Source organism: Manacus candei, unplaced genomic scaffold, assembly GCF_025592945.1.
Source record: "Manacus candei isolate 608988 ecotype Guabito, Panama unplaced genomic scaffold, ASM2559294v1 h1tg000015l, whole genome shotgun sequence".
In the NCBI taxonomy this organism is placed as follows: domain Eukaryota; kingdom Metazoa; phylum Chordata; class Aves; order Passeriformes; family Pipridae; genus Manacus; species Manacus candei.
Genome location: NW_026138063.1, coordinates 1,069,556 through 1,082,200, shown reverse-complemented (window position 1 = coordinate 1,082,200; position 12,645 = coordinate 1,069,556). Strand labels below are relative to the sequence as shown.

General features: G+C 45.8%; 1 protein-coding gene across 11 annotated transcripts in view; it reads left to right on the top strand.

Moving 5' to 3' along the window:
- The window catches only part of PLCH1 (phospholipase C eta 1), a 91,027-nt gene that overhangs the window by 34,785 nt on the left and 43,597 nt on the right, over positions 1 to 12,645 (top strand). For all 11 annotated transcript variants that reach the window (XM_051781975.1, XM_051781977.1, XM_051781982.1 and 8 more), the window contains 7 exons: positions 764 to 893; positions 2,879 to 3,049; positions 6,782 to 6,875; positions 8,149 to 8,352; positions 9,823 to 9,943; positions 10,781 to 10,952; positions 12,393 to 12,500. In XM_051781975.1, coding sequence (XP_051637935.1) covers positions 764 to 893; positions 2,879 to 3,049; positions 6,782 to 6,875; positions 8,149 to 8,352; positions 9,823 to 9,943; positions 10,781 to 10,952; positions 12,393 to 12,500 — 1,000 coding nt within the window. The remainder of the gene's footprint in view (positions 1 to 763; positions 894 to 2,878; positions 3,050 to 6,781; positions 6,876 to 8,148; positions 8,353 to 9,822; positions 9,944 to 10,780; positions 10,953 to 12,392; positions 12,501 to 12,645) is intronic.

Sequence of the window (12,645 nt, the reverse complement as noted above, 5' to 3'; positions counted from 1 at the left end):
AATCCCCAAACCAAACTGTCTTAATTAAAATTGTAACCTGGCTATTCTTCTGCCTCATGAAAATCTCCAGTGGTCACTTGTCTCCTTCTGGAGAATATATACACCATGGGCATTTTTAATTTATGTTTTCAGTGCTAATTCGGATCCACAGTAGGCACAGATCCATTGGGGTTACATTGCATGCTCTGTTGCACATGTCCTCAGATTGCTATATTTAACCACCACTTTCCCAAGCTGCTCATATTTGCTGTATCTTCTCTCCTGGTGAAACATCACTGTGAGTCCTGTTTGCTTTATCAAATGTGGCAGCTGGGAGACTGCTCACAAATGACCCTGTACCAGTTCCAGCCAGTGTAAGGGCTTAGCAAGAGGTGCTGAGGGATCTGTGTGCAAGGAGGGGGTGAAAGGGGCTGGTTGGGCAGTGAAGTTCAAGTAGAATGAAGGGAGAGGTGGAAGAAGATATCAGAGCAAGCCCAGCAACATTTGAGAACTTCAGAGTACATTTTCAGAGGAGAAACTAGTAGCAGAAATGGGAGTGCAAAGGGGCTGCTGTTGTGAACCGAGATGTAAATAATTGACATAAACCAGCTCTGCTTTTAAACATTTGACTGAAAATGTAGCAAGGGCAGGGAGGGGGAAAAGGGTCATTCCCCAGCCCAGAGCTGGGGCAGGACCGTGTTCTCCTGAGCTGGAGTCCTGGCCCTGCCCTACCCAGTGCTCTGCCTCCCTTCTCCGTGAGGAGCTGTCCTTGACACGTCTGTAGCTGGGTCAAGCAGACCTTTGAGGAGGCCGACAAGAACGGGGATGGGCTGCTGAACATCGAGGAGATCCACCAGCTGATGCACAAGCTCAACGTCAACCTGCCCCGCAGGAAGGTCCGGCAGATGTTCCAGGTCAGTGCCTGTGGGAAGGTTGTGCCACTTTTGGTCTATTCCTGGGCAGATCCAGAGCAGGGTCTGCAGGTTGGGACTTAAAACTCTGTCCTTTCCAGCACCTCACAGGCTTTTGCCAAGTCTTACCTTTTTGTAGCCAAAGGTGCATCAGAACATTGTTTAAGTGACATGAACCACACAGAAGACAATTCATCAATATTAGTCTTTCAGCTGCATCATTGTTTCATCTCTGTGGATGAATTGTTCTGTGCTGGCATTGATGGACGATGGAGTTACTCTGTTGCTATTGAAATCTTTTTTCATTTCCTTTATGGAAAATTATTTAATATAAACTGGCATTATGAAAGTAATTAGGGTTTTTTTTTTAACAACTTCCTCATACTTAGCCAGAATCAATTTTTTACTTCTGTTCTCTGGAAACAGTTGCCAATTTTCACCAGCCCTTTTGTTTACTGTAGGAAAGAAAAGATAAGCCAAGGACATAAAGGAGAGTAAAAGGAAGTTTTGTTAAGTCTTCCAAACCAGTACCAGCCAAAAACTGGTTCACTGTAAAAGATGAAGAATTTTCCATGGTCAAAAATGCTTTGTTTGTCTGGCATAAAATCCACACTAGAGATACATCTTTGGAGCGTTGAGTTACCCCCCAAAGAGTTGAAGTGTGGAAACTGGTGGGGTTGTGTTGTGGAGATGAATTCAGGTAGTACTTGTTTTCACAAATTATAAATGTCATCTAAGATATGTAGTAGATAAAAATGGTTAAAAATCCCATTCAGCACCAGATAGCTGGGAATTATTTTCTTCTCAGCTGACTTGCTGCGATGGGAGTTTGTGGTTTGGATGACAGTGGCACTAATGAGGTGTAATGAAAGGCAGCAGAGGCAGAGTTGTGAAGTCAAGTCCTGAGAGAAAAAAAAAGTGGTTCTGTCTGCACTTCCAAAGTGTGCAGGGATGAAGTAGGGCACTGTTCCTGAGAAGTGGTGGCGGGATGAGGTGCTCTCCAGCTGGAGAGCTTGTATTTGTATCACTGTAGGGACAAGCCAACAGGCTCAGAGCCAAGGGAGTGTTAGAAGGGCTGCACGGAAAGGGTTCTGACCTCAATGGGGGGAAAATCACTGTTAACAGTACCTGACTTGGGAATGGCAAGGGGGTTATAACTGCAGAGGAACCCCCAGTATACAACTCTGAACAAAGGGCATGATTCAGAGGAACAACAGCACTTTTCATATTTCAGTTTGTCTCCATTATCTGCCACAACCCAAAACTTACCCAAGTTGTAGCTTCCCTGAAGTTCTTTTTTCATGGAGACCTACTTAGTGCTTGCCTAGAATATATTCTTTGTTTTGAAAATCCAAAGCAATCCTCTTAGGCAGATGTTCACAGGAAAAAGCTTATATTAGTGTGTGTTAAGTACTGTTTTCTTCCTACCTCTGAGGAGAGACAAAAAATCAAGACTGGAGATGTTTGGTGTATGTTTTGGTGTGGAGTCTTATTGCTGCTGCAGACTTGTCCTCTCTGCAGAGTGCTGAGGGGCTGAAAGTGTTGCAGATTAAATTGATGTGTATTTAAAGCTGTGATATTGTCCTGAATGTTTTAAAATGTCACTGTTGTTGGGGAATCCACGGGGTGACATTATTATGCTCCTTGCTGGGTTTTAATCCAGGATAACTGCAGGGCGTACAGGAGGGCAGCAGATCAGAGTAAAGCCCAGGGTGAGCCTCTTTACAGAGGAAATGAACTCAAAACTAAAGAGGGAAATTAGAGTTTCATAGGGAATCTGTGGCTTTAGTGTAACAACTGTTTTCACCAAAAATCCAATAGATGATGATTTAATTTTGCAGTTGTTTTACCGTTAGGATTTGTGTCTGAACAGATCCTTGCAGACTGGAATTTATTACATTTCTGTTGGTGTACACAAGTCCTGTTCTGTTTTATTCCCCAAATTCCCTTGTGTTTACCATGCTTACCTGAGTGTCTGTACCCCTTAGGAAGCAGACACGGATGAGAACCAAGGAACCTTAAACTTTGAAGAATTTTCAGTGTTTTACAAGATGATGTCCTTACGTCGGGATCTCTACTTGCTGCTCCTAAGCTACAGTGACAAGAAGGATCATCTCACTGCTGAGGAACTGGCTCAGTTTCTGAAGGTGGAACAAAAGGTATGGGAATACTTTACATCCAATTGTATGTACGTATAAGTACATTCAGGTATAGGGGAAGAGTATTATGGAAAAGTTTAGCTTGAGGCAGAGCATAAAGCATAGATGTGACAGAAAAAAAAAATCTTTATTGAAGTCTTTATTGTTTTTTAAAATACTTGTAGAAGGAGTTTGAACTTCTTTGGACAATTTTTGCAGTGCCCTGGATAGTGGTTTGGAGGGCACTCAGGGACCTGGAGCAGGAAGAAGAACATGTGAGAGAGGCAGAGCAGCTGACTTTGGGGTGCACAAGGACATTATGAAAGTGCTGATGCAGCAGCAAAACCAGGTTGACTGTCAGGTCTGGCATTCTCCATCTTCTGCCTGCCCCTCCTCAGGCACACGGGGTGGGCAGGGTTGTCTGCTGGAACTGCTTTGCTCAGCATTACTCCAAAACCAAACCCAGCTCTGGTAAATGTACCTCTTGGCTGTGTAGTTTAGAAGCACCTTGCCCTGCCTTTGCCTCTCCCACTCCCCAGCATGAAGAGCATGAGGGAGACCCACCCTTTAATGTCCCCAGTGCCAACCACGTCCTCGGGTAGGGCAGCATTGCCTCCACAAGCTGATAATGCTTCCAATCATAATGCAGCTCCCAGTGCCTTCAACCAAACAGCATTTTGGTTTTGCTCCTGTTTGGCTGCTTGGAAATCTGTGGACAGTCTGTCCTGCTCCATCTGCCACTCATTTGGCAAGACTTTTAAATATTCTGCAGCCTGAGGATAGAACAAAAGCGGGTTGGGTTTTTTGTTAGCTTGCTAAACTGGCTTCTTTTTTTAGGAGAACTCCTGTTGCCTTCACCCCAGGGCTTGTGAAACAGATTATTTCCACTTAGGTGCAGTTAAATTCAGCTCCTTGCTACTGAAATTGCAATTTTATGGCTTCAAATGTCAGAGGAGCAGAGAGCAGGCTGGTTTTCTGGGGTGACTTCTGCTCCTGCAGTTCTCTTAGTGACTGTGAGGGAGGAACATCCCTGGATGTCCAGTTGCATCAACATGCCTGAGTGTTGTCCCTTTGGGAGTGTCCTTCATTACTTTACCAGTGTCCTTGTCAGAGCTGGACCTCCCCGGCTGGTGTCCTGCTCCATGACACACTGCTTCCCAAACAGGATCTCCAGGCTCTTCTCATGACACAGCCTGTCTCATTGCTGACTTTGAGGAGTGGGGCTCAGGTGAAATAGGCTTTGCAAAGACCCTCTTCCCTGATAAAGGGCAGCTTTGCAGCTTCTTGCCCCCCTGGACCTGCCTCCTGGAGTGAATGACCCCGCTGTGCCCTGGTCCTGGGAGCCCTGAGTGGTGCTGCCCCATGTCCGATTGCTGTCTGTCCTTCCCTCCTTTCTGCTGCAACCAGATCACAGCAAGTGCTTTTATTTCAGTCACAGCAGGGGCCTCTCTGACTCCTGTGCTGACAGGTTTTTGCCAGTAAAAGGCTGTTTCAGTGTTCCAGACCTGCTGTGTTTGGCTCTGGTTGTGTGAGCGGGAGGCTCCCTGGGCCCTCTCCCACCTGCTGCCCTGCCACGGATGAGTTGCTTTGCAGTCCAGTTTTCCTGTGGCCTGAGACAAAGGACAGCCTGCTGAGCTGTGGCCCAGCAGCCTTGGCTGGGCTCCAGGGCAGTGCTGCAGGTTGGGTGATGTCCCTGGAGTGCTCTGAGTGACAGGGACCACGTGGAAATGTCAGTCCCACTGCAGCACCTTGGTACCAAACCACTTCCCTCGGTGGTTTAAAGGGCTGCTGTTTTATGCAGCTCAAAGGAGGCTGGTGGCAAAAATTAATGCCCCTGCTCCTTTTAATTGAACTGCAGAGGAAGTGGTTTTATAACAATTACACCCTCAGAACATGCACATGTAATTATGCAAAGCTCAGTTATTTGGTATGAGCCAGTGCCTTTGAGTTAAGCCTGCCTGAGTAAGTTTACTCCTGCACTAATTGTACAGTGTCACAGGAACAACCAGGGATTGGGGAATAGTGAAAATGTAACAACAAGTGGTAGGAAGTGGGGATTAAGAACACTTAATGTTTTGGAACAACTCTATCTGCTCTCTTGGAAGAAGTTTTAAAAGGATATAACGGGACAGTGTGTGCCAGGGAGTGTTTTCTGTGTTTGGCTGGGAGCTGGAAGGATATCAGGACTGAATAGCCCAAAAGCAAAGGGATAGTATAACAATACCACTGTTGGTACCTGGACTTTGGAAAGAGGAGCCTGTGGAGCTGGCTCTGACAGCAGACAAGGAGGACAATAGCAGTGATTTCCTCCTCTTTCTCGTACTTGTACAGTGCAGATGAGGGATGATGCTGAGCCCTACTTTCCCTGTGCAAGAGAAATAACAGGGAAGGGTGAAGGGGAGAAAGGCTGGAAAAGATCTCCATGTTTTTCAGCCTGAGTCAGCACGTGGGTGGAACTGCTTCACTTGTCCTCTGTCACTGTCCTTCTGATGGTGACATGTCTGGTTTTTCCCCTCCTCTGGTAATTTTTCATACTTAGGCTGTAGCCTTTGAGGTGTTATGAGACATGGTCAGTCCTGGCACCCACAGTCTCTAGGAGGAACTCAGCACTTGGCAGGATCAGGCCCATGGAGAAGACCAGTCAAGCTACACCTAGATTTCCATACAGCTGAATGCTGGGAATACTGAGCTCCAGGAAATAGTGGAAAGCACAAATTCATCAAAGGCTGCAGAGCAGAGTAAATGCAATGGGTTTGACCATCTGGAAGAGAAGCCCATTAATAAGAGAACAGTTCACAGAGGGACTATTCCTGGATTTAAACAGTAAATGCTGGGTAATTTTCATGGTGGCTACCCCCATTCCTGCCCTTGCCTGGAGCAGTGATGTTAACAGAGGGCACTGCATGTTGCTGTGCTCCCAGCCTGCTCCACAGGTCAGGGATCTGAGCTGGTTTGGCAGAGGATGCAGAGCACAAACAGTAAACAGAGCAGTGGTACAAATACCCTGCCAAAGCTTGGAGTGCCAGTGTTGTCTGCCTGGGATCTGGTAGTGGAGGAACTGAAACACACCCAAGCAAGGGGGATGAGAAGGGATGAGATGAGTGATGGAAGATGCTTCTTCCTTTTAACTTTAAAGGAAATATGAGTGTCAACTTATAAGTGCCCCACAAGTCAGATAGGACCTCAGCTGTGGAACTTCAGCTGTGGGCTGGTTGAAGCTGTTGACAAAACTTGTGTTTGTTTCAGAAGAGCTGCTGTTTTTCATTTCAGAATTTAATTATTTCTCTCCTAGCCTATGTATTATAGTGAACTCTCTTGGAAGTAATGAAATCGCAGGAGTGGAAAATACATGAAAATGTAATCAAACCCTGCCAAATCTTTTTGCATGTCTAAGAAGATTATATTAAAGAATAAAACTTCATAGTTCTCGTTGCAGCAGTATTACCAGTACAACTATTAAGGGTGCTAAACAGCTAATTTTCATCTTTAAAATAAAATGGCACAGGTTTTGAGGGGTGGCTACCTCCCATTCCTATTTTTCTCCTCCAAGTTAAGAGGCAGGAGGCTTGTGTAGTACTGACAAAAATAAAAACTTCAAGTCCTTTTCCAGTAGTATTATTAACTGGCCTATTCACTGGACTCAGTGTTTGATCATAAGGTTTTTCAACTGGACCCAGAAGTCTAAGGCAGAATTTCACATGCTGGTGACATGGTATTAAAAATAACTGCACTCACACTGTTGTTTTTGTGCAGATGAATAATGTGACACCAGAATATTGTCTGGACATCATACAGAAGTTCGAAGTGTCAGAAGAAAACAAGAAGCAAAACGTTCTTGGGATTGAAGGTAAAAGTGTTGATTTCAGAATGAGTTTTGCCTTGCTATACTGCAGTGCAATAGAAGTGCTTTAGTGGTGTTTTGGTGCAGCTCCTAATTTTTGACTGGGACAGAACATCCCATAGATCAGAGTCAGGAGCGTGGGTGGGTTTTTGTGAGCCATGGGGGAGATGTGAGTAGGTGGGGTGAAGCAGCAGCTCATGTTCTCCAGCCATCCATCACAGCCATCCTGCAGCAATGGGTGGGTGCCTGGGGCTGTGTGGGTTTATTACTCACTGTGTGTGTAAAACACAAGCCATCCCATACCCTGCAGTTTATCTGCAGCCTGCTCCAGTGACAGCCCAGTGTTCATTCTGCCCTGTCTCTGTAGTCTGTGCTCCTGCACAATCCACTGATATATGCTTATGTGAAATAAAATATGGAAAATTGCACTTTCATTGGGTTTTGATGCCTTACTCACATTGTTTGTGAAAGCAATTATAAATGGTATTATTCAGCTTGGTATCAAATCAAACTCAGAGTTGAGATGAAATAGATTAAATGCCATGGTGTGTTCCTTTGCCCAGAAGGGAACTTTCATGGAGCAGCATAATGTACATGGTGATTTGGGGTGGGGAGAAGTGAAGTAGGAATCTTCTTCCCATGGTATTTAAGTCCTGAGTATGGCCCCCCTTCAACAAGCTCCTGATGTGACCCAGGGCACTGCACTTAAACTGAAATAAGGAAAGTAAAATGAACAAGCTGTGACACTTAAAAAATATTTCTGCAAGCATTCCTGTTCCTCTTAACCTTGCTGCTGCTGCTTTTATCTCTGAGTTGCTTTTGGGGTTGGCATTGTTTGCACTGTTGTTTGGAAATATTTTACATTTCTTGTTCTTAAAGGAGATATTTTTAAAACTTTTTCTGTTCAATGCTGCTCTGATCTACAAGTATAAACCAGGTACCCTCTTCTCAGATAGATTAGAGTGAAGATGTCTGGATTAGTGAACTGGCTGTGGTGGCCTCACAGTTCTCCCTTGGGTGGCTGCTGCCCTGTCTCCTCTCCATCCTCAGTCAGGGCAGGGCTTGTTCACAGCACAGGAATGTCAACAAGAAACTCAGGGAGGGAAAAAAGCATTTGCTTCCAAGTTGGGACATCAGATTGGCTCCCATTTCTACCCTGGGCCCCATACCCAGTGTCAGATCCCTGACTTTGGGGGCAGTGTGTTCCCTGGCCGTGTCCCGGCCGCGTTTGCCAGTCCCACGTGTGGCACCTGCAGCAGGGCCCTTCCTCTCCCTCCAGGTTTCACCAACTTCATGCGCAGCCCCGCCTGCGACGTGTTCAACCCCCTGCACTGCCAGGTGCACCAGGACATGGAGCAGCCCCTCTGCAACTACTTCATCGCCTCGTCCCACAACACCTACCTGAGCGGGGACCAGCTGCTCTCCCAGTCCAGGGTGGACATGTACGCGCGCGTGCTGCAGGGTGGCTGCCGCTGCGTCGAGGGTGCGTCTGGGGAGGGGCTGGGCTGGGGTGGCACCTCTGTGGTGGGGCTGGGGTGGGACCTCTGTGGTGGGGCTGCTGGGCTGGGGTGGGACCTCTGTGGTGGGGCTGGGGTGAGATGGTACCTCTGTGGTGGGGCTGCTGGGCTGGGGTGGGGTGGGACCTCTGTGGTGGGGCTGCTGGGCTGGGGTGGGATGGGGATTTCTGTCGGGGGACTGGCTGGTTCTGAGGAGTGGGACCGGCATTTCTTTAGTGGAACTGGCTGGTTCTGAGGGGTGGGACGGGGATTTCTCTGATGGAACTGGCTGGTTCTGAGGCCCGATGGGGATTTCTCTGATGGAACTGGCTGGTTCTGAGGGGTGGGACAGGGATTTCTCTGATGGAACTGGCTGGTTCTGAGGCTCAATGGGGATTTATTTAGTGACTGGCTGGTTCTGAAGGGTGGGATGGGTATTTCCATGAAGCACAAAGGCAGTGGCAAACTCAAAGCTTTAGGGCTTCACTGTCTGATTCCCTTCAGCAGCAAACTCCTGTTTTTGAGCAGTCTAAACTGAATTTTTTTATGGGGAAGGACCATCTCAGACAAATATCATAAACCCCATAGAATCACAGACTGCTTTGGGTTGGAAGGAACCTTAAAGATTATCCAGTTCCAACCCCCTGCCATGGAGGAATGTGGAGATCACGTTGGATTCCAGAGTTCTGCATGTTTTAAATAATAACAAAACATTAGTATTTTTCCAGATTCTGGGTGGAATAAAGTCTTTCGATAAATTTAAACTCAGTATTAATTTTCTCTTACTATTAGTATTGCAAAACTCATCTCTGGAAAAGAAATTATTAATCTAAATTTAAAAATCCATTAGAAAAAGTGAACCTGAGAAAATTGAGTGATTTCCCTCTGCAGGACAGTTCACTAGAACACACAGCTGTGTGTTATTTTGCTTGACCTCAAAGCTGTTGTAGCTACCTCACAGCCTAGGGAACAACTGCCTGTGTAGGTAACAGCAGTAATGAATTGGGTGTAAATCCAGGGTACAGTAATTCCTTAGGAAAAGTATCCTTGTGCTGGTCCATTCTACACGGGATGGACTTGATACTGCTCTTCATATAATCAGTGATAAAACTGCAAGTTAAATTGGGAGTAGGAAAAGATAAATTGTTTTTAAATAGCTTGCCTTCAGAAGCAGAATCTGCTTTCCCAAGGTAGCTGTGAATGTTATTTGACCTATTACACCTTTGTAATTTTATATATGAGGAAAAAAAACTCAGTATAAGGGGAAAAACAGTTCTAGGTTGCAAGGATCTCATTTGATTTAAGAAAAGACTGTCTTGTTAGTCTTGGCTCAATTGGCAGGTCAGAAGAGATGGAATGAGCCTTGTTGACACCTGCGTGGTTGAGTAGTGTGAGAGCAGCAGGAATGTCCAGGATCGTGGGCATCTCTTACTGTATGGCTTTTTTTGCCTTGCTAGTGGATTGCTGGGATGGTCCTGACGGGGAGCCAGTGGTGCACCATGGCTACACTCTGACTTCCAAAATCCTGTTCCGGGACGTGGCCGAAACCATCAACAGATACGCCTTTGTCAAGAATGAGTAAGTGCAGAGCCAGGGCTGAGCTGCACCTGCTTTCTGTGGTTCATCCTGTGTGGGAACCTACAACCAGCACCAGGCAGGGCATGTGTTCCTTTAAACACAGGAGGGCTGGTTCTGTTCCCTTTTATTGTTCAACTGCACAAGCTCTTCCCATCAAATTAGACCTTTTGTGCACTGTAAACTCAGGTTGTGAACAGTCTGACACTTGAATATCTTTCAGCTGAACTTCCCACTCATATCCACAGCGAAATTCTCCTTCAAAATCAATACTGTGATGTTCTCTACCTACAGAAAGTACTTTATTTCAGCAGGAAAATTGGAAAGCTGTCACATGTGTGGTGTGAGGAAATGCTGAGATGTGGGATAGTGTTCTGAGCCTGTTTCATTTGCCATGGTGCTATGTAACAGCTTATTATGGACTTTAATCATATATATATACAGTCTGAAATCATGAGTGGGGGTAGAGGATTCTGAGGAGTTTAGAGAGAATAAAGGGAAAATGCCTCTTTTTCTTCGTTAAAACAAAAAAAAGGGAAATGTGACCCAGTGATGGGGTTGTGGGGGAAAAACAAACCAACTAACCATGCCCCAAAGTTTGACATTACTGATGAGAAATAGGAGGTGGTAATTTGAAAAGTGAAGGGGGTGGTTCTTCATTTTTTATGGAGTTGGCATATGGGGTTCCTTGCCAAGGTTTGTGGGGCTGCCAAGAGTTTAGAACACAATGGGGCAAATCTGTGGGAGAAATAGGCTGTTCCATCCATAGCTGGTGTGGTGAGTGTACAGGTGTTCTCTCTCCACACACAGTTCTGACAGTGCCTGGGGTTTTGTTCCCAGGTTTCCAGTGATCCTGTCCATTGAAAACCACTGCAGTATTCAACAGCAAAAGAAGATTGCTCAGTACTTGAAGGAGATATTTGGTGACAGGCTGGACTTGTCATCTGTGAGCACTGGAGACCCCAGACAGCTTCCCAGCCCTCAGAGTCTGAGAGGGAAAATCCTGGTGAAGGTAACTTGCTGCTGGCAGCATGTTCAGAATGCAACAAAAATCAGTGTGATATTTATTGTAGATTTTGGTTTTGCAGAACCAGTTCATATCCTTTTAGTATCTGGACACTATCCTGCAGTCCTCCCTTGGACAGAGTATTTTGGGGTAATATAAAAATGCAAATGTCTTGCCTTTCCCCTCGCCCTGCTCTGAGCAGTAGTTCATGGAATGAGCCTGTTTTCAGGGCTCCTCAGCTGTGTTTGTGGCAGAAGAGCCCTTTGGAAGGAGCTGGAGGAGGCTCTGGAGCACTGGAGTTGGTGCTGTGGGGAGGATCAGTCCTTTGAGCCTCTCACTATAAATGGATTTGCTCTCAAAGGATTTCAAAGACCAAGATGGGAAGAATAAGAAAGAAGCTCAAGGCAGACTTTGGAGAGGATGATTAATAGACTTGTGGCTTATTAGATTGTCTAATTTACTTTGGCACATGGGGGCAATTACTCTGCTGTGAGCTCTCAAAGATACTATTCCTCCCCCTCTCTGCTCAGTGTCAGTCTGGCCCCAGGGATTCACAATTCCAGTTTGGGGTTAGTTTGACCATATTTCAGTGTGTAGTACTGAGCTGACCCTGAACTGGAAATCCTCGGAGTGCTGAGCTGTGACTCTGAATGTCACTGCCTCGGTTTGCTGGGGTAACTCTGGTTAATGAACTGTGCAAGCAGGGAGGGCTGGTGTTCCAGGGATCCAGGTGGAGTGGTGTGGAATGTCAGTCATGCTACAAACCCAGCAAACCTGGCCTGAAATACCGTCAGTGCACCAAAGGCAGGACAGTTTTGGTGCTCTGCTGTTCTTACCTGAACTTCTGAGCTGGTTTTCCAGGCCCATTTGGGATTGTAGTTTCAGTGGGATCCTTCAGCTCTCTGTGCTGAAGCCCTGTGGGTCAGTACAGACTGGAGGGGAGCTGAGCTGTTTTCAGAATGAGAAATTCTGTTTCAAGCATCACAGTATCTTTGCACAAAACTCTGCCTCCTATGTCCTGCTCAATTTAAGGAGCCTTATTGGAAAAGATAAAATGAGATTTAGGAATCAGTATCTTGTTGAGAAGCAAGCCAATTTCTCATCTTTTTGCTATTATTTTTGTTCTTTTTATACATTTTCCTTTGAAAGACAGTATTGGTTCATTAGCCAAACAATTTTAAGCAGTGGTGTAATTTTCATCTTGCTAGTGTATACAAAGAGTGATTCTAATAACAGTTCCAGTAACAAACTCTTCCAGAAATACTTAAAATATTGGCTGTGATAATCTGGGTCCTTGAACCAGTTTGCATGAGACTCTGAGAATGATTTCTAAATGCTGGTCTCAATTTACATAAGAAATAGTTGAGGAATGGGCAGTTTTGGTCTTTGCACTAAATACCACTGCCCACAGGTGCATTTATTGTGCATGGTTTTGCCTTGTTTCAGGGGAAGAAGTTGCCCTGCAGCCTGGGAGCAGACGCTGAGGAAGGAGAGGTTTCAGAAGAGGACAGTGCTGATGAAATCGAGGATGACTGCAAGTTAAAGGCCTGCTATGTATGTGCACACAGTCAGTGCCCAGCTCTGCATTTCCTTCATGCACTGTCCCTGTCCTATTTCCAGTCCTCAGCAGATTAGAGTCTTGAATTTCTAAGGGTTTGATTCCTAGGTCAGGTTCATGCTGTCCTATAGGATCCATTTT